At 34.7% G+C, this 20,923-nt stretch overlaps 2 protein-coding genes across 2 annotated transcripts; both read right to left on the bottom strand.

Annotated features, from left to right (window-relative positions):
• Positions 1-5,936, bottom strand: LOC18422636 (laccase-11). Its single transcript, XM_006878494.4, has 6 exons — positions 5,600-5,936; positions 5,309-5,460; positions 2,985-3,229; positions 2,271-2,399; positions 939-1,862; positions 1-342 (listed from the first exon to the last, which is right to left on the bottom strand). The coding sequence occupies exons 1-6, from the start codon at positions 5,687-5,689 to the stop codon at positions 212-214; spliced, it is 1,671 nt and encodes a 556-aa protein (XP_006878556.1). The 5' UTR covers positions 5,690-5,936; the 3' UTR covers positions 1-211.
• An 11,491-nt stretch (positions 5,937-17,427) lies between these two features.
• LOC18422637 (transcription factor bHLH53) lies at positions 17,428-19,034 on the bottom strand. The gene is made up of 3 exons (XM_006878495.2): positions 18,961-19,034; positions 18,170-18,803; positions 17,428-17,669 (listed from the first exon to the last, which is right to left on the bottom strand). Exons 1-3 carry the CDS (start codon positions 19,032-19,034, stop codon positions 17,496-17,498), a joined length of 882 nt encoding a protein of 293 aa, XP_006878557.1. The 3' UTR covers positions 17,428-17,495.
• Positions 19,035-20,923: the final 1,889 nt, after the last annotated feature.

Raw genomic sequence — 20,923 nt, forward strand, 5'->3', positions numbered from 1 at the left:
TTAAATGAACGCTTGAATTTCCTTGATAGGAATTATTTACATTTTACAAATTAGGGCTTCTCTCAGACCCACAAAAACAATCTCAAACCTTTTGATGGAAATCAATTTCCTGGAACACCTCCCTGCCATTCTGCAGGAAAGGGAAAGGCCTTCTTTGGCCATCTTTTAACCAAAATAATAAAACAAACAAACTTTTCCTTTTCCTTTTTCTTTAGCAAGGAAGAAGGTCCTTTGGAGGTGAAACAACCGATTGTTGGGGCCCCTTTCCATCCTCCACCACGAACGCCATCTTCAATCCCCAAGTAGTGTGAACCTCTAGGTGACAATGCATGAACCACACACCTGAAAATCATAGCATTTGTTACATCTCCCCAAACCTCCTTTCTCTTTTAGTTTTGAATCCATAATTTGCATCAGTTTTTCCATAAGTACTTAGTTTTCTTTATAGAAGTTCCTTAAGTAAACCTTTATTTTGCACTAGAAATACTCTCACACATGTCTAACTTGCATGCATCATGGATATCATCATGCATATGTAAGGGTGGCAATGAGCGGCTCGGCCTGGCCCCAAAAAAGTGGGGCTTGGGCCACAAACTGTGGCCCTAGGGCTGGGCTAGGCCCTTTGCTGAACGGACCCGGCCCTCTTTTATGCTTTTTTTTTTTGTTTATTTTTTCTTGATTTGATTTTGGCCCAGCTCTAACAGGGCCAAGTCCGGTACTTGCCTGTACTATGGGGACAAGGGCCAAGGCTGGCCTGTTGCCGCCCTTATGCATATGTACACAAAGAAACAAAATCTTATACCGATATATACATATATTTGACCTTATGTATGTATTCACATATGGAAACAAAACAATTGAAAATAAGAAAAGATAACAAGATATATTAGTAGGAATAAATAAATGAAAAGAAGAAAAAAAAAAATTGAAGCATTTACCTGGATTGTCAGCCCTAAATCTGATGGCCGCCCAGCCTCCAGTTGGAACACCAACTGTGTTCCTCTCAGGAGGATCCACAAGGTTAAATTTGGCAGGGTCCTTGGCAGGATCAAAGTTCCCAACCCCTCTTCCAACCACAAAGAAGTTGAATCCATGGAGATGGAAGGGATGAGACTCCACAGTTAGCAAGTTTGTATCTTGAAGTACCAGCTCAACACTCGTGTTGAACTTAAGCTTGCTAAGCCTAGTACCAAGAGAGGTCCCGAGGTTTGCAGTAAGAGGAGCACCTGTGTAATTGAATGATTTCACCGGCCTATCCGGAAAATCAGTGGTGAAAACACCATTAATCTTAGAGTAATGAGCTTGAAGCAGCGCGGTTTGGGGCATAACAAAGGTAATATTGTTAATGGAAGCCGTAAACTGGGTTCCATTAAGGCAAGTAGAGCATGGGTTCTGGCCAAGCCCGATCGTGTAGAGGAGATGGCGGTCTACCTTTGGGGGCACATTTGCAGGGAACTGAGGTGAATTTAGGCTTCTCAAATTGTCATTGAAGATTTTCACGAAGTTTGTGTCATTAGACAATGGCAGTTGAGGCAATAAAGGTAGAACAGTGTTTGGAATTCCTTTATATTGGAAGATGGCCGTGGCCATTTTGTTGTCAATTGGTATGGGGACATCGATGAAGGGGCGAACGGCCATGAAGTAGCGACCGGGTGCCTGATTTGCCTTTACTAAGACATTGGTGGTTTGGCCAGGTGCAATGAGGAGGGCATTGGTGGAATAGGGTTTGCAATACACTGCATCAATCTCAACCACCGTCATGTTGTGGTTAGCTATCCCAAAGAAGAGCTCATCATTGAGGGCGGCGTTGATGATCCTCAGCAGGTATGTCTTGCCGAATTCGACCTCCATTACAAAGGTGTCTGCAAAAGTTAAAGAGTGGCCAATTTTAGAAGACTCTTTCTCGGCCCCCTGTTACTGTCTTCTAATGTTGTTTACTATTAGTCTATTACCATTGTTTTTCTTTTTTATGCTGGTTTTACTACTTGGATTCTTATTATTTGAGGATAGAATCCTAAACTTCGGGTGTCATATCAGTGATTTGGTAAAAACCAAGGCTTTCCTTTAAAATGTTTGTTGTGACTCTCATTTAATTTTTCTTCTTGTGTTGATTGTGTGTGTTGGCAGTTAAAAGGTGAAACATAGTTTTTGGAGGTGTCCTGAAATGCTCAAACCTTGATCATCTACAGATTTAAAATAAAATTTATAATCAATAGCTATAAACAATAGCATTCAGTAGTAGTACTATAAGAAGTTTCATATGTCCCTACGCTTCTCGGAACATGGGAAGAGTGGCCCCGGTTTCCCGTTAATGGTGTGAGCGTCAGAGCTTGGAGGCGGCACTCCCAGTTGGTTGGCCTGATTCACTACATTTTCCACGTCCGAGTTCCACCATTCTCCTGCAACATAACATACATAGAAAACCATTCACTGTTACATACTTCCTTCGCTATATTAATGGGTACAGTTTGTAAAACCACACTGAGAGACTGAACTTGGCCCATGCCCGAGCTGGGTAACTCGGGCTGAGTTGGGGGCCAAGTAAAAAAGTGTTAAGAAAATTAAAAATACAAAAAATACTAAAAATACTAAAAATAGTGAAAATTAGATTTTGAATAAATAAGTTTATAATTGAGGGCAATTTTTAAAAAATCCAAAAAGAAGGGAAAATTAAAAATAAGTCTTTGATGGCCAAAACACTTTTCAATCTGGTAGAAAATATAAAAAACATATTACAAATACATTTATTTTTTAAGATTTTAGTTTTTTTTTTTTTTTTTAATATCCCCTCGTCGGACTACCTAACTTAGGGATACTCAAACTCACCAGGGTGGTGAATCCGAGTTGGCTCGCTCAAATTTTTCTACAGTGCATGGTTACTATTTTCTACAAGCCTATACCAAATCAAACTCTTTATCTCTATATAGAGAGAGAGGAGGGGGAAGAGAGAGAGTTAAAAGAAACAAGGTTTTCGACTTTGTTACCTAAAACAAGATTCATCTCCAAATCAGGTTGTGTGAATGGATATGGTGTGCCGGGCTTCGGCATGATGACAATAGCACCATAAATGGTTGCTCTGAGCCAGAAAATGTGTGCGTGCCACCATAGGGTCCCTCTTTGGCCCGTAATATTGAAGTCGTAATTGTAAGTTTGGCCGCTCTGTATCGGGCATTGAGTTATGTAAGCTGGTCCATCAGCCCACCCATTTCTCAACTGCTTCACTCCATGCCTGCAAATCCACGGTTTAGACCCCATCAATCCTCTCTCTCTCAACATGCATTCAGAATGGACTTTCATAAACTTAAAGGTGAGATCTCTCTCTCTCATAAAACTTAGAAGTCATCTCTCTCTCAAGAGACGTTCATGAAACTTAAAAGTCATCTCTCTCTCAAGAGACTTTCATGAAACTTAAAAGTCATCTCTCTCACACTGCGTACTTCAAACTTTTCCCAACTTAAAGATTGAAGCTGGATGTGATTATAAGCATGAAGTGACTTGTTTTTGAGCCAAGGTTGCGGTGCTGTAATGTACCCCGGCTGGGGCAAAATGTAGCTGAAGGTTTGCAAAAGGTCTGAACCATGAAAGACAAACTCAAGCAGCCCTCAAAATTTTGTTGGAAGATGTAATTTTGGAATCTGGAATTTTTGAGATGGCCTGAAAATCTATTTTCACCTTTAATTATGAAAAATAAAATTTCAAAAATGGTGCAGATTAAGTGGATCTATAAACACCTGAAAACCTTTGATTTTTTGTATCATACATGTCGGGGTTTAGATGATCAATTGGAGGATTTTTTAGCATTGAAACAACCTTTTCAATAGATTTTTGAGTTTCTCCTCAATTCTAAGGTATAAGATTGAGAGCTTATATATACCAAACTATGAGGATACTTCATTATTGCCGGTTTTGTTAAGAAATTTGAATTTGCTAGATGAACAGTTAGAAAGAAAATAAAGAGAAAGGGAAGAAAGAGAAAGAATATGAGTTCTTAAAATCCTAGATCTTACAGTGTATTGGGCTATTTTGAGTGGCATTTCATCTTTTTCATATTTCTTGCTGGTTTGAGGGGAGATGATAGGGGACTTTTTGCATCTTTCTCATTTTTATTGCTGGGTTGAGGGGAGATGATACGGGACTTTTTGGGTTCTAACACATTCCTTGAGTGGGTCTTTGCCCCCAAGACTATGTAAATTTTAGTCCCGTGGGAGCATGGAATCTTTTCCCTTGGCCAATTGGAAAAATATATAAACAGATTATTTATATTTAGTACCTGGAGGTCAAAAATTAATGTTGACCATTGAATGTGAATTTTTTAGATTTATTTTATTTCATTTCATTGACTAGGCTTAAAGTTCAAAATAATTTTTTTTGGATTTTGTGAGATATCCAAACTATAAAATTTCACATTAAATAATTATAAGTAACTGTGATCTCCTTGTGCCAAAAGTAAATGGTAAAAGTAAATAGTATCATAGTAAACAGCTAATTTCATAAGAGCATGGTAATTGGAGATTTCAAAGTAAACAACCCTACTAAGGCAAAACCACTAACAAAGAAAGGTGATTTGATAATGCACGAGAAACTCTGAATTCATGCTGTCGTCTTCATTCACATCTTTGGCTCTCTTATATTCCAGGCACAAAGTATGTAATACATGCTTCTCGCAAACTAGTGGTGATACTATTCTCTCTTTGAAGTCATAAACAAAAAATTTAATTTGGAGATTATTATTCTTTATATATTATAATACATGTACACTGCTTTTGCTTTGGGGAAAAGAGAAAAAAATATTATTTGAAAATGGTATTGGAGAGAAAACAAGTAAAAATATTACTAGAATTGTTGGATACTGTCTAGTAATGGATCTAGATGTTCCATTTTTGCTCTTAACCTGGGATTAAAACCTTGGACAAGAGGAGGTTTATCTTGATATTTGGTGTTATATATGTGAGGGACCTAGAATACCTTGTGTGATTCTCTGTGTGCTTGTATTCAGAGAGAGAAAAAGAGGAAACATATGGTGAAAAGCAAATAAAAACCACAAATCCTTAAAAGCTGAAACTGAGAAATACTGCAGGTCAATCGGTACACTTCATTAGATTATACTTGGTGATATTAACTCTCTCTCACATTGCACCAGGAGGAAACTCAGGGGACATACTGGACATACAAGTAAAAAACTTTGAAAATGAAAGGGAATGTTTGAAAAAGAACTACGAATCATTGCGACACAGGGCTAATGAAAGTAGATGCTATGTTAATTATAATGGGAGACGATAGATGGGCAAAGAGAATAAGACGTACGTACCAATGAATGGTCAAATTGTATTGAGCATAATTGGTGACATTAACCACCACCCTGTCACCTTCTCTGGCATAGATAGTTGGCCCCGGAAACCTCCCATTCACTGTCACTATGGATTTTGCATGACACAACCTGCTTACATTCTTCACTTGCACCTAAAAAAACCACCAAATTCTGAATAAAAAAAGGAAATAAAACTAGCGACACCCGAAACGAGAACTACCATTCAATGAAAATAAAGAATATCTACAAATTAAATGAAAAAACTTTCTTGATAGGTTGATTATTCCTCACGTCGAACTTGTACTGCTTTGTAGCAGCCTCTGCCCCAAAAACTGAAAATCCAGCAAGAATCAACAAAAGCACTGTAGAGAGGGAACCCATGTTTAAAAGCCCGAGCACCACCTCTCTTTTCAGCACGATATTTAGATGATTCCGAAATCCTGTATGGATGAGAGGTGTTGCAGAAAAAGTTAGTATTTATACAAGTGAATTTGCTATCAGTTTGTTACAGAGAGAGAAAATGGTAAGAGGCATTAGGTAATGGATGTGAAGGCCTTCCCAATATCAAAGCTTGAAAGCAAGTGTCGACAGGGACTTCGACTTGTTTACGTAGACGGAAGGAGATCCAGTCTCTCTCTCTCTCTAACAGATAATATTGTATTTTTACACATGGATAACAGTGAGGCCCGTCTAAAGTTGTATGAAATTGGGGTTCGAGGGGTATGTGAAGCCTAACTCTTTGGAACTTTAGCTTTAAGAAAAAGGGAGGGATTTTTTTTTTCTAAACTTATTCTGGAGATTGGAAATGTGTAGTAGATTCCACGAGTATAAATTGGTGAAAACTATGAGTTAGTTTAAAGGATGGGCATTGCCTCTTGTGGAAATTTTTGGTGCTTTTCTTTATGGAATATCCCCACGAGAAGTAGTTTTAGACATTTGGGCTAGTAATGGGCTGGGTGGCCAGGCCCATCCCAATCAGCACAACCCTGAAAAAGTAGGGCCCGGCCCAAAAACTGTGGTCAGCGGGCAGGGACAAGGACACTACCAGCCTGGCACTAGTCTAACAAGGTGAGGGCGGGGCCTGGGTTTGAACCATAGTTAGCAAGCCGGGGGATAATAAAATATTGGCACACCAAAACATCGGCAACAAATAGATTTTATTTTAAAAAGTCGTAGTAAAAAATCGGTTAAAAATTACGGATCTCCAAAGAATAAGGTAAGCTATAGAATCGTGAATATTTCGGATTTGGTAAAATAAACGTAGTGAAAAATCAGATATGTAAAGATGATACAATATAGGATTATGATTTGCATCTATTGTATAGATATACTAAAGCCACTAAGCAATAATTTTATAGCCTTACTAGTGTCATTGGAATAATACTAAACACTTTTTTTGTTAAAATTTTAAATAAATCCAACAATAACGCTTACTTTGTTGTCACATCACAAAATATATCATAGACTATTACGAGTATAAAATGAAACAACAACAACAATATTAGACAAAAGAGCTCATTAGTAAATAACAAGAACTGTGAACCAAAGTATGTGATTATTTCTCAATATATATATATATATATATATATATATATATATATATAAAACCCTCAATATAGGATTGCAACTAATTAAAAAAAACGCAAAGACCCAAATATGTAAAATAGTGATCCATCCAAATGCTATGTTGTATAAACCAATTAAATACAAAAATAATAATATAAATAAAAATATAAAATTAATCAAACTTCTTTATGCATAAAAAAACAACAAAATGCTCAAAAAAATTTGAATCTCACACTGAGTAGCTACCTAAATCTTTAATATCATTGAATCTCTTTCATACTCTTTACAAGGACGCTATGGAGTTGCAAGGAAAAAAATAGATTTTTCATTAGGTTGCTCTTCTTCTAATTCTGCCTATTATTTCAAGATATATGATGGTTTTTTTTTTTTTTTTTTTTTGAGAAATATATTGCTTGTATTTTTTCGTACATTTTTTTGGGATAACTCATTGGTAAAATTTTTGATAGAATTTTTTGTTAAATAAAAAATATTAATTTACTCCTAGTGTTAATGTATTTATCTTTAAATCAAATTTGAATAATATTAAGTTAGTGAAGAAATAAATTAATAGAGAAGAAGTTTTTTTTGAAAAGCTTTTTTGAAAAAGGATAAAATATGGATTTAAATCGGTTCAATTAAAAAATCGTGATTTTTTGAAGATCTTTTGACAAAATCGGAGTTCTAAATGTATTTAAAAAAATCAATTTTTTTTAAAGAAATAGTGTTTTTATCGGAGACTTGCTGACTATAGTCTGAACCGACCCTGTGGACAAGGCAAGGCCAAGGCCAAGGCCAAGGCCAAGCCCGGCCCCTTGCCACCCTTATATTTGGTGGCTCGTTTTGGTTGAGGCGCAAATAGTAATTTGAAGTGGATCTCATTCAAGGGTCTATCGTGTGCATCTTTTCCGGAGAAAAGAAGTGAAATAAATGGGTCAAAGATTATGAAGCGCCGAAAAGACTGTGGCAAGAGGCATTCTTATTCGTCTTAAAAAAAGGGACTTTAAAATAAGGTAAGTTTTCTTCAATATTTATTTTTTCATCTAAAAAGCATTTACAATATTTGATGTATTCTATTTTATTTTTAAAACGTTCTCAAAATGTCTCTAGATCATAACGCCACTTACTTTTTGTATAAGGCGGTCAAAATTGATGTTGACTATTGGATATGAAATTGGATGATTGCATTTATTCTATTGACCAAGCTCAAAATCCATGAAAAATTTTATGGAACTCTCTAACACACCCAAGCTAATAAATTTTACATTATGTAAATTATGATATCCTTGTATAATATGTGAATGGTTTCATTGTTTACAATCCCTTCTTATATGTAAATTATGGTATCCTTGTATAATATGTGAATGGTTTCATTGTTTACAATCCCTTCTTATATTTGGCCTAGTTTTTCACTTGGAACTCCAAGTTCATATACAATTTTTTTTGTAAAAGAAATTGGTTTGGAACATGAAGTTCCCATTATATCTTACAAACTTGTAAATTTTTTCAATTGAATGACCAAGTTGGACCTCCAACTTCCGACTAGTTTTTCTTAAAAAAAAAAAAAAAATCATGTTGGAACTTGGAGTACGACCCGAAATACCTAGATCATAAATTGGAATTCTGGTCTAGAGGCATTTTGAGAAAATAAAAAAATGCAAATAAAGGGATATGAGTGTAAAATGTAAAATATAAAGGACTTTTTAAAGGAAAAGTGTATATAGATCCGAGGCTCTAAATGATCAAATTAGATCCTACCTCAAAAATTTCACTAGAAGAGGTTGTTTTGATGCCCAAATATCTTCAAATTGATGATCTCGTCATCAAGACGCATGAACATGAGGAAAAAATGGATTTCAAGTTTTGGAAATAATGTACTTTGTAATGCATTTTTGGACCCCCAATTTTCAATATGTTCAAGTTTTCATAGATTTGTCGATCTATACTAGTTTTGAAGCTTTAAACGTTATAAGTAAAAATGAAAATATATTTTAAGGCAATCACAAGATTTTCACTATTGAAACCACATTTCTCAACATTATTTGAAGGTAGGCTCTAATTTGATTGTTTAGAGCCTAGGCTCTATACAAGCACCCTATTTTTAATGCCACAAAAAAAAGGTGATATTTCTAAAAATTGGGTATATACATGTGTGTTTTGGGGTGAGTTTGTCTACATATGACTGGTCAAAACAATGAATTACAAGTAATAAAAGCAAAATTTCAGTTAATAACGTGAGTAATCAATAAGACCAATTACAAGTAATCGAAGCAAAATTTCAGTTAATAACGTGAGCAATCAATAAGACTTATGTCATGTTTTAGCAGTAAAACTCAATTAGGTTCTTTGACTGGCTTTGAAACATTAAAAATAAAACCAAAATAAAACTTTTTGTTTTGTGGGCGTGGGGGTGGGGGAAGAGAGAGTGATGGACTTTAGTCCAATGCATCAAGAGAGAGAGATACGAGTAAAGAGTTTCAACTCTGCATCAAGAGAGAGAGAGATACGAGTAAAGAGCTTCAACTCAACATTAAGAAGTGCTTCAGAAGTGTTTTGGACAACGATATAGGGAAAGCATACATTGAGCCCATTTACCTTGGGCACAAGATGGTCGAAATTGCATTTATTTTATGAAGCTCAAAATTCAAAGGAAATTTTTTTGAACTTTGTAACGCACCCAAGCTATTAGATTTTACATCGAATAGTTGTAAATAGTTGTGACCTCTCTGTACCAAAGGTAAATAGTCTCATAGTATACAATTCCAACGATATAATATAAGTTTAGTATATTTTTTTTTAAAAAAAGATTAAAGCCACTTTGGCCAGTTAGAAAACATAGCTTTTTGCAAAAAAATTATATTTTAAATGGCGTTGTCGTTTATATTAGGCCAAAGCCAAAGAAAGGCGCTTCAAATAGTACAAAGATATGTTGTTTTAGTATAATTTTTTTTTATGATGGCCTAAAATTTATTTTCATCCCTAATAATAAAATTTTAATATTCAAAAGTACTGTAGATCGAGGAGATATATGAACACTTGAAAATTATAGAAATGGACGGTCTAGATAATACATTACAAGATACACTATTTTCAAACTTGAAATGTATTTTTTCTCATGTCGATACATCTTGAGGTCGAAATGATCTAATTGAGGGGTTTTCAACATTGAAACAATCTCTTCTAGTGAATTTTTGAGTTGCGTCATAATTTGATTGTTTAGGGCTTCTCCCTTATAGAAACTTTTTTTCCTTTAAATCGAGCACCGACCAACTAGCATTTAGAAACCGAGAATCAAGTGTCAACTGGTACACTTACGGATGAGTTGGCCCTAAATTGTTAAAAAAAAGGGAAAAAAATTGCAAAGAAAAAACAAAAATCACTCGGGAATCACCAGCCTACAATGAATGGTATTTTTTTTTTGGGTAATTTAATGGGGATGACAAGCCCCTACATTTTTTTTGAAATCATTAGCGATTTTTTAATGTGCTAGGTGAGAATGGAAACCTAGACCTTAGTTGTGGCAATTTCCTTATTAGGAAACCAGGCAAGTGCCAATACAAGGACGAGATTTTGGCGGATTACGTTACTCGCCTCGTTCAATCATGGTCTCTTTCTAAATTTCATCTCACATATGATTTTGAATTTGATATTTAAAAAAGGGTGCAGTTTGTATATGTGAATAGATACCTGGGTGCTCTGTCTAAGAGCAGGGAACGACAGATGATCAACATGTGCAGGGTACTAATAAGGACTATCAACATGACATGATGGAGTTTCTTTATGTACTTCAGAAAGAGCAACACGAGTGGAATGATAAAAGGAATAAGGAACATAATAAGAGAAGGGGACCAAGAAAAAAAGATGAGAAGGTGAAATATTATTGTTATTAGCAAAGAATGGAATATGCTAAGAAAACACTACATGTCGGGATACCCAAAGTCTTTTGGTCAAATGGTCATAACACCTAGATCATTTTTTATGATTAGGGTAATAAAAAAAACAACATTTGATCGACTTTGGAGACAACTTATCTCTCTTAGTTGGGGGTAATAAAACAAAGCAAGTGCGGCCAAATACACGTAAGAGGGAATAATCAGGTGATTGAGATAAAATGGAGGATGGCATAATGTTGATGAGGAAGACTGATGTTCGAACAACTTCTACCCAAAATTCTTTTGGAACGGATGTAGAAAAAAGAAGGAATCATGTGGTTTCCAAGATTTGACGATTTTTACGTTCAGCAACACCATTTTGTTCTGGTGTATAAGGACATGTTTGTGGTGTTGAATGCTGAGATTAACCAAAAATTGTTGAAGCAACATAATGACCTACTCCCCTCTAGAATATGAGCGCAGGGCTTTGATTTTAGTGGAAAATTGGATTTCTACATACGAATAAAACTGTGTGCAGATTTTAAAAAGTTTAGTACAAGTATTCATAAAGAAAGCCCATATATAACGAGTATGGTCATCAATAAAGGTGACAAAATAGCATGACCCTCCTTTAGAGGGAATAGGAGCAAGACCCTACACATCCATATGAACAAGATTGAACATAAAAGGTGAAACATAAATACTTCGAGAAAAAGGTAAAGCATGAAACTTTACTAATTTATAAATTGCACAATGTTGGACATCAATAAAATTTTTATTTCTAACAGTACTAAGCACATTGCTGGAAAATAAAGATTGCAACTGAGAAGTAGAAATGTGACCAAGATGTTGTGCCACATCATCAACAGCAAAAACAGTACATACAAAGGAGTTTGGCATATGTAGATGCCCAATCGCAATCAATTGCCTTGATTGTCGATCCTGTATGTAGCAAAAATATGGAGAAAAAATAACATTACAATTGGAACGGGTAAGCTGACCAACAGATAATAAATGCATGACAAGAGAAGGAACATGACAAACATCAGAAACCCTTAATTTTTCAGAAGGGTCAGAGGTAAGAGATATAGAGCCTATTTTCGATACTTTCATAGAGGCCCCATTAGTAGTATAGATAGTATCAGAAAAAGGCTTACAATTAACTAGGATTGACTCATTGGAGGTCATATAGTGAAAAGCTCCTGAGTCGATCAACCAAGAGGTAGAAACAGAGTTACCTGAAAAGGAGGGAGTGGGATCAGTGGCCAAGTGTGTCTGGGAAAGCATAGATTGTACTTGTTCTAGAGTAAATATCACAGGTGGTGAAGCATGAGTAGGATTGCGACCTTCAATGTGAGTTGGTGGGTTCTTAATCAATGGTTGACTTTTATCAGCAACAACAGCGAAGATGAGTTCCTTCTTGTTTGGGCATGTATACTTGAGGTGTCCAAATTGTTTGCAATAGTTACATGACAGACGACATGGTCTTGGGAGGACATAGTACAAATTGCGTTGAGACACATTTGATCTCTGAGGTCAGGTTGCTGCAAAAACTGTTTCTCCTTTAATACTGGAATTAAGAGATTTGATCTTAGTTTCTTCTGCAATTAACTCAGAAAGAGCTTGATTCAAAGTGGGGAGAGAGCTTCTGTAGACCAAGCCATTTCTAACACTCTTAAATTCTGGACAGAGTGCCATTAAGAATTCAATAACATGAAATTCCTCTCGAGATTTGGCAATTATCTCTACGATATGACTACTGCAACAGATATTCAGTGTCTAATTGTATGCTATGTTTACATAGAAACTATATCATACAAGCTATGTTTACATAGAAACTGTATCCTATAGTTTTAGTAAGTAGTGGTTGTATACTCTCTATAATAATATCATTGTATTGTAATATCATCAGACAATTGAATACAGAGATTGATTTCATTTTCACGGTATAGAGCCGAGGCTCTAAGCAGTCAAACTAGAGCACACATTCAAATAGCGTCGAGAAATGTGGTTTTAAAACGGAAATCTCTGTGATAGCCTTAAAATATATTTTCTTATCTAACTATAAAATTTTAAAAAAATAGTGTAGATTGAGCAGATCTATGAAAACTTGAAAACCTTGAAAATTGACAATAAAAAAATGTACTATAAGATGCACTATTTCCAAAACTTGAAATCCATATTTTTCTCATATCAATGCATCTTGATGTCGAGAAGATCAATTTGAGGATATTTGGGCATCAAAACATCCTCTTTTAATGAAATTTTTGACTTGTGCTCTAATTTGATTGTTTAGAGCCTCAGCTCTATATAAACTTTTTCCTTTAAAATCTCTATAATCTCAAGCACCACGCAGGCAAATGTTGAAGCTTTGAGCTTACTTGACCGTAGGTTCGTGCCATTAATTAAGCACGGGACATGGTTTTGGTGAATCAGACGACTAACCTATTATCGTGCGATCCCTTGTCTAGCTAATGTCCATCTCTAAGATGGATATCAAAAAATATTATATCCACTAAAAATTAAAAAGGACGGTGAAGAAAGGACTTCAAAAAATAATATTTGTATTTTTTGAAATTTTTTTTCTAAATTTAGATCATTTTCATGTTATGGATGACATTATCAACCCTAAATTTTGGATTGAAAATGCACTTTTGAAGTATATTTTGTAGGGAGACTGCACAAAAATAGTGCGAGTTAGCCGATTCACAAATCGATTTTCCTTGAGCATGACTTTAAATAGGAACTTTTCTCATCCCTATGTCATATGAAGAAGTGTTAGGGCTTTCCTTTATTCCCATTTTCCTTTTTCTGTCCTCCTTTTACTTTGCAGCCTTTGTAAGGAACGCTACCCCTAAATCATCTCTCACCATTAACATTGCTAATTACATCGATTAGGAGGCATGGCATTTTACACTAGCGCTCCTCCCGCACGTGCGGGTCACTTTTGTAGCATTAGATATGGCATGAGCATCAACCATAGATGATGCGCGATATAAGTGGAAAAACCGAAAAATATATAAAGCGTGTATACTTAATAATAATAATAAAAAAAGGTGTATAATGTATACCATACATACCAATTAGTAAAATGTTATCGATGAATAGGGATTGTATACGGATCATTTACTTTTAGTACAAGGAAGTCACAACTACTTATAACTATCACATGTAAAATTTGATGGCTTGGATGTTGTCTTGAAAAAGTTTATTTTGAACTTTGAGCTTAGTGAATATAGTAAATGTAGCCACCTAATATCACATCTAATGGTCAAGAATAATTGTATCTACTTTATACCAAAAATAAATAGTATCATTCTATACTTTTCATATGAATAAAACAAAGAGCTTGACATCTTAAATTATAGAATTATAGTACACCTAAAAAATCCATCGAAAAAACCTATTCTCATGCAAACATCACCAAGTTTGAAGAGGGTAAAAGACGGCAAAGGGATGAGTAAAGGAGGGACACGAAGAGAACGAGTTTCATCTCACCAATTCTTTTTCAAAATTTAGGAGGATTGTGTACTGTGAGATCATTTATCTTTTATTGCAAGGATGACACAACTATTGTTAGAAAACAAGAACCGGGAAGGGAACCTGGCATTTGTTATTATAAGGATGACACAACTCTTGTTAGAAAACGAAAACCGGGAAGGGAACCTCGCCATGGGCCAGGTCCAAGTAAACCGGAACCTGTCGAGGTAAACATCCCTAACCGGGTAAGTCCCAGTCCGGCTAAAAAGGGTTCAAAATAATTATAAACAAATATAAACAAATTTCAAAAACTATGAAACATTTGTTTTAAGGTATAATTAAACAAAATACATCTAAATGAGATTTAAAATGTGAAAAAATGGATTTCGAAAAATCAATTTATGTCCAGAGGTTTAGAAATAGGGAAAGGTTTCTATACTTCCCCTACAATATAAAAGATCTATGCTTCTTCTACCATCCAGCCGTCTAATTTTGATCAAGAGAGCCACTCACTGTTTGATCTTAGATTTGACGTCTCAAAAGATTTTATTTTTAGTTTTTTTTATACAAATTGTGTGAATATGAAATTTCGTACATGCCATCTTCTCATTGGGGCGCATCTATAAAAAATATTAAAAATAAATTTTTGATAAATTATAATAACCAAAATACCCCTTGAATCTTTCAAGGGCATTTTGATAATTTTATTTTATTGAAAATATGTGTTTTTTTATATTTTTCGCTAGTGCGAGTTTAATAGAGGATTCGACGTCCAAAATTTGGTGTCAAAATAGTTTATACAAAAAAAATTTAAAATAAAATAGAGTAGAGACATGACAATATGATTGGAGCAATCGTAGCTCTCCATTCAATATGGACGGTTGGATATGGGGAAGAATATAAGTTTTATGTTATAGGGGAAGCGTAGAAGCTTGCCCTTAGAAATAATCCAAAAAGATGGAAAAATGTAAAAGCAAATATTGAGGACCAAAATACTTCCCAATCTTTTTCAAAATGATAGAAAACATTAAAAACCATTACAACAAATATCTTTTTTCATAGATATTTTTTATAATTGTTTTTTTATGTTTTATTTTTTTATATTTTTAAGTTAGGTTGGTCAAGCCAATTTACCACCCTAACGACCAAAACCTGCCAATGGCTAGTCCCGGGCAACCCCACTGATCTTGCAAACGAGGGTCACAACAAACTCCTAACGTCAAATTGGATGGTTTAAGATGTATCATGAAGCTCAAGGAATTTTTTTTGTACTTTGTGTACACTCTTACAACCACTCAGCTTTGAAATGTCATGGACAAGAGCAATTGTAATCTCCTTGTACTAAAAATAAATAAACTTTTGATATACTTTTTCCTTAAATCCAATGTACATTTATTTATTTTTTTGACAATATCATGAGCTTTTATTGAATGAATTCTTAAAAAGCATCAGATTACATGGACGAAATCAAATCATTAGAGATAAGCAAACAAAAAAGAGAAATAAGAAAAAAGCAATGTAAATTTTTTTTTGAACGAAAATACTTTTATTTGGATTAAATTGGTTAGCTATAACTTTTTTTTTTTAGGTAAGTCAATGGGGAGAGGCCCCTACCCTCGGTAGGAATTGAGCTTAGGACAACAATGTACATTTATATGTATACATTTTAAGGGGTTTGGTTTATACAAGTAGGCAACCACTTCTGAAGAAGTTATAAGAAGTATCAAAATCTGAAATGTCTTTTAATATAATGCTACATTTACATCATGCATGTATATTATTGCAACTTATTTATCCAAATAAGAATGAGTTGGAGTCGTGGAGGTAGCATTACTTGTGCCCCAACTAAGGTCTAGGCTTTTATTATCATCTGACGTCTTAAGAAACCACTGACGATTTAGAAAATGGGTAGAGGCTCATCATCCCCACTGAATTACCCAAAAAGAATCTTATTTCTCCAAATAAAGATGTCACTGCATGTAAACTTTTTTTTTTTGGGTGAATACCATATGTAAACTTTTTCCATATTATAATATGCAATATCAGTTTCCAAACCACAAATGGAAGTGTTGGAGCACCAATTTTTGTGGAAGATAAAGAGGAAGCTAAAATATATTCTACTCGCGCTCAGGTGTAGAGTGTGCATTTACTCTCTCAGGTAAAACCACACCTTGAATTAATTTTAGTAACCCAAATTTTGGTGACATGACCTCTTCAACCCGTAGATTAATCTCAATAAAAAAAAAAATCACTAATTGCACTCTCTATGCACTTGAAAAAAAGTTCTCTAAGGAACCTCAAATTTCAATTACTTTCTTTTGGAGAATAATTGTAGTAATTCTCAAGTGGTTCCCAATTTATATTTTTTTTACAATGTTCCGTAATTTTATTAATAAAAAAAGATTACAAATAGAGCAAATGAAAAGAACATCCAAAATACCGAACTCCTACATCCTACCCTCTATCTTGGCTAAGGCATCAACTATCTCATTCCCTTCCTTATATACATGTTGGAAGTAGTTCCCAAATTTCTGAGTGAAAAAATCTTTACAAATAGATATTCTGATGGAGGGACTAGAAATAACTATGCGCCCAAACGAGAATAGTATACATGCTGTAGAGAAATATCATAAACTGCGACAATTTAGAGGGAGAGTCCAGATAGGAGAGCGAGAGATGAAAGAGTGAAATTTTGCCCCAAAACACCACCACTGAAATTACGCCCAAACCCCCTCCCACACGAAAAGATACTATAAAAATTGGCCACGTAAATGTAGGTACTAAGAACGCAGCGTTTTCCCAGAAGAATGTTAATGCAGATTGCGAATTTTTAGTCCTCTTCACGGCCAGATATAGGAAGGTACGAGTCAATGCTAGGTGCATGTTTTTATAAAACTGTGATTTCTATCAAAATTTTCTTGAAAAGGAAAACTTCACCTTGTTTCCGGTCAACCCTAATTAGGAAATTTAAAATTTTAAAAAAAATGTAGATCGAACAAATATACATATGAAAATCTTAAAAATAGATGGTCCAAATAACTTGTTACAATAATGACCAATTATAGGACTTTAAATTCTTTATTTCTTCATATCCATGTATCTCAAGGTTGTGACGATCAATTTGAAGGTTTTCCAACTTCTAAACACTTTTTTCTACTTGATTTTATGAGATACATCTTACTTTTATATTATAAGGTTGCATGCTTATATAAATATTTTCCTTTCAAAATTTGTGGAATTACATGGAGAATTCCAAGTCTATTTACAAGGAGTTAGAACTCTAGTGATTGAACCAGGCATTTGAGGTCCCTATGGAGGTCGTGGTTTTCATGTAACATAGGCTCTTGGATCAGTGACTTCACAAACTGAGTGGAGGCAATGCACTTCCCTTCATCATATAATTTTTCTTGAATGTTAGGAGAGCTGCATAGAATGCCAAGCTCCTCCTGCAAAAAAAAAAATTCCACATTCGTCACATTTGCACAAACATACATGAGAACAAGTGTTGATCCAAACGACACATGCATGCCTATTAGGTAGGGAGTAAGGCAAAGCATTGTGCCTTAGAGCAATGGCTTTTGTACTAGGCTAGTCATTGCTTCTTGCAAGAAAACGGATGTGTGTTAGTACAATGGTTTTCGCACTAATATTGTATATATTGAAGTAAATATCTTTCTATTCTTCATATATACAAGGTTAGCAACAAGCAAAACTTATTCCTGTACGCATGTGAAGTAAATAACCATGTATTATCCATATTTTTGAGCTTTGAGAGATGTACACTGAGGAATTTGCCTTGATTGTCGAGTGTGTGCAAGTGAAGCAAATGTGTTACTATGTTAATGTATAAAATGTTGCATCAATGCAAGTATTATCTCAATTATTTGGGGTCGGCTATCCATGCACTTATGTTAAGTTCAGGGTTTTCTCAATATTGGTTTCTTACTTTGACAAGGGTTGAATCATTGGAAGCCATGAACTCGAGGAGTGAGAGCTGGGCCTGCAAAAAAATCACATACTTTGATGCTTCTTGCAGCATCTCGGCGGTGTTCATCCTTGTACCACCAGGAATAAGCTTTCCAAGCTCTCTAGTCTTCTCGCTGATCTTCTTTCTTCTTATCCTAGCAGCAACACTCTGGGCCGACAAAACTGCTGCCGGTTTTTGAGCGACCTCGCCAGAAAATGAAGGAATTGACCCCTGAAAACCAATTCCCGGCAAATGCCAGAAACCTTGAACATCATCCCCATAAAGGAACCCATCATAAGGAACCGAAGGATTTTTATTGGAGATGTATTCTTCTTCCATAAGGGGGGTTTGGAGCCATGGGCTTTGCCTTTTCGAGGGTGTTTCTAAGAAATGGCAGTAATCATAAAAATGTTCTTGGGGATGGAGTGATTGGGTTTGCGGATTAAAAACTTGTGTGGGCTCATAGTGAAGGTAGGGATTGGTGGCTTCACAGCAGTTGTTGAAGATGCCCAGTATCTCTTCAGAAAAACAGGCTTCTCTTTCATTGAATGATGCGAGATTGGGAATAGGAGTGTAATCAGACACAAATCTGGAATCCATGAGTGAGAAGATCCTGAAGCAAGTAATAGAAATGTAAAAAACATTGAGAAAATGCTCAAAAGCTTCAGAGAAAACAACCATTTTCAGAGAGATGACATAGCACAGTAAAAGGGGGGGGGGGGGGGGGGGCAGTTTTAAGCAGGCAGAGGAGATAGGAAGTGTGGGTTTACCTGTGCAGGAAAGCGAGGCAATGGATTCGATCCTTTGATGCTTGGTTTGTGTTCCTAAGCTCAAATTTATACATCCTTTCAAATTCACCGGTTACATATATGGGGCATTTGGAAATGGCACCCTCAGTCTTTCTCGAAATTACATGGGCGTCCTGTTTTCGTTGTTGTGCGGACTAAGATATTTTAGATTTCGCGTAACTCCCATTTATATTTACATTATTTATTATTATTATCATTATCATTATCATTAGTATTATTATTATCATTATTATTATTATTATTATTATTATTATTATTATTATTATTATTATTATTCTTAGTGAAAGCCTTTCAAGTTTTGATCGTCTTGGGACCACTAACTGAATAATCGGCTGAGTAGTCTCGGGCCTTGCCGAGCCCGAGTTAAGGTCTCCAATTAAGGGATATTAAACAAAATAAAATAAATTATAAGAAAATATTTTAAAATAAGGAATATATTTGGGATATATGTTTTCATGTTTTTTTATTATTTTGGAAAAGATTGGAAAGTGTTTTATTTTTACATTTTTCTATCTTTTTTGGATTATTTCAAAAATACCTCCAATCACAAGTGGATTATTTAAAATCCATGTTTTTACCACTTTTTTAGTATCATTTTAAAGTGTTTTGCTTAATCTTACTTTAAATATATATTTTTTTCTTTTTTTGGATTTTTATAGTTTTATATTTTTATGTTTGTTGACCCTTGTTTGATGCTACATTACGCTGCACTAATCAGGCTGGATTATTCGGACTCGACCCGAGTAATCAGCCCGGGCCATGGCCAATTACTCGGTTCGAGTCGCTCTTCTAACACTGGTTCTGAACTTGTTATACTCCAAGCCGGTGACTAATCAAGGATATGTGGGATGAATGATCCATCCCACCGGTCCGACTTCATAAACTTTGCTTTAAATTTTGCTTATTTGTGCGATGAAAAGTCCGAAACAAAAAGTTACTCATGCAGGGTACGGATACAATTTTGTAGTTTCTAGAGGAACTTTTTCTCTCCTCAACATATATAGGGATTGAGTTACGTCATAAAAAGAGTAGTATTTGTCTTCCTAAATCTTACAGTGTTAATGAAAAAAAACGGAAAATCGACACGCAACAAACAATTTTTATTGTGCATGATTGGTCATTGCTACATCACCACGTTTTGTTCGCATGAAAATATTTTTACATTGCTACGTCAACATGTTTTGTTTACGTGAAAATGTTTTTACGTGAAAAATTTTCTCATGTGGTGAAGTGTTGGAATATTTTCATACTAATTGATCTTGATACATCTTTTCACATCAATTGACAACTAATTGATGTGAAAATATTCCCACATTTGACTGCATGAGAGAATCTTTTTATGTGAGAATATCTTCTAAAAAATAATTTCACTTGAACTAAACAATTGCCATCTTTCTCTTCGTCCCTGTTACATACCCACAAGTACATAAGAAAGAGAAAGGTTTCTATGCTTCCCCTACAACACATAAGTTCTATTCAGCAGTCGAATTTTTATCAAGAGAGCCACTCACCTTTTGATCTTAGATCTGATGTCTCAAAGTATTTTTTTTTTTTTTATACAAATTGTATAAATATGAAATTTGGTACGTGTCATCTTTTCATTGAGGTATACCTATAAAAAACATTAAAAATAATTTTTTAATGAAATATAATGACCAAAATACCTCTTGAATCTTTTAAAGATATTTTAGTCATTTTATTTTATTGAAAATATTTTTTTTTTATATTTTTCGCTAGTACGAGTTTAATAGAAGAATGGATGTCTAAAATTTGATGTCAAAATAATTTATAAAAAAATTAAAAACAAAATAATATAGAGACATGATATTGTGATTAAAGCAATCTTTACCTTCAATTCAAAATGAACAGTTGAATAATGAAAAGATGGAACTTCTATGCTGCCGACAAACATAAAAAAGCTTGC

Source organism: Amborella trichopoda, chromosome 3, assembly GCF_054954075.1.
Source record: "Amborella trichopoda isolate Santa Cruz 75 chromosome 3, AtrichopodaSantaCruz75HAP2 v2.0, whole genome shotgun sequence".
In the NCBI taxonomy this organism is placed as follows: Eukaryota; Viridiplantae; Streptophyta; class Magnoliopsida; order Amborellales; family Amborellaceae; genus Amborella; species Amborella trichopoda.

Excerpts from the sequence above, each read along its gene's own strand:
- LOC18422636 (XM_006878494.4), bottom strand. The coding sequence starts at position 5,689 with ATGGGTTCCCTCTCTACAGTGCTTTTGTTGATTCTTGCTGGATTTTCA. Across the intron at positions 2,400-2,984 it reads GGAGATGAATCTTGTTTTAG|GAGAATGGTGGAACTCGGAC; the intron begins GTAACAAAGTCG and ends GTTATGTTGCAG. Across the intron at positions 1,863-2,270 it reads CTTCCCATGTTCCGAGAAGC|ACACCTTTGTAATGGAGGTC; the intron begins GTAGGGACATAT and ends TAACTTTTGCAG.
- LOC18422637 (XM_006878495.2), bottom strand. The coding sequence starts at position 19,034 with ATGTATAAATTTGAGCTTAGGAACACAAACCAAGCATCAAAGGATCGA. Across the intron at positions 18,804-18,960 it reads TGCCTCGCTTTCCTGCACAG|GATCTTCTCACTCATGGATT; the intron begins GTAAACCCACAC and ends TACTTGCTTCAG. Across the intron at positions 17,670-18,169 it reads ATGATTCAACCCTTGTCAAA|GAGGAGCTTGGCATTCTATG; the intron begins GTAAGAAACCAA and ends TTTTTTTTGCAG.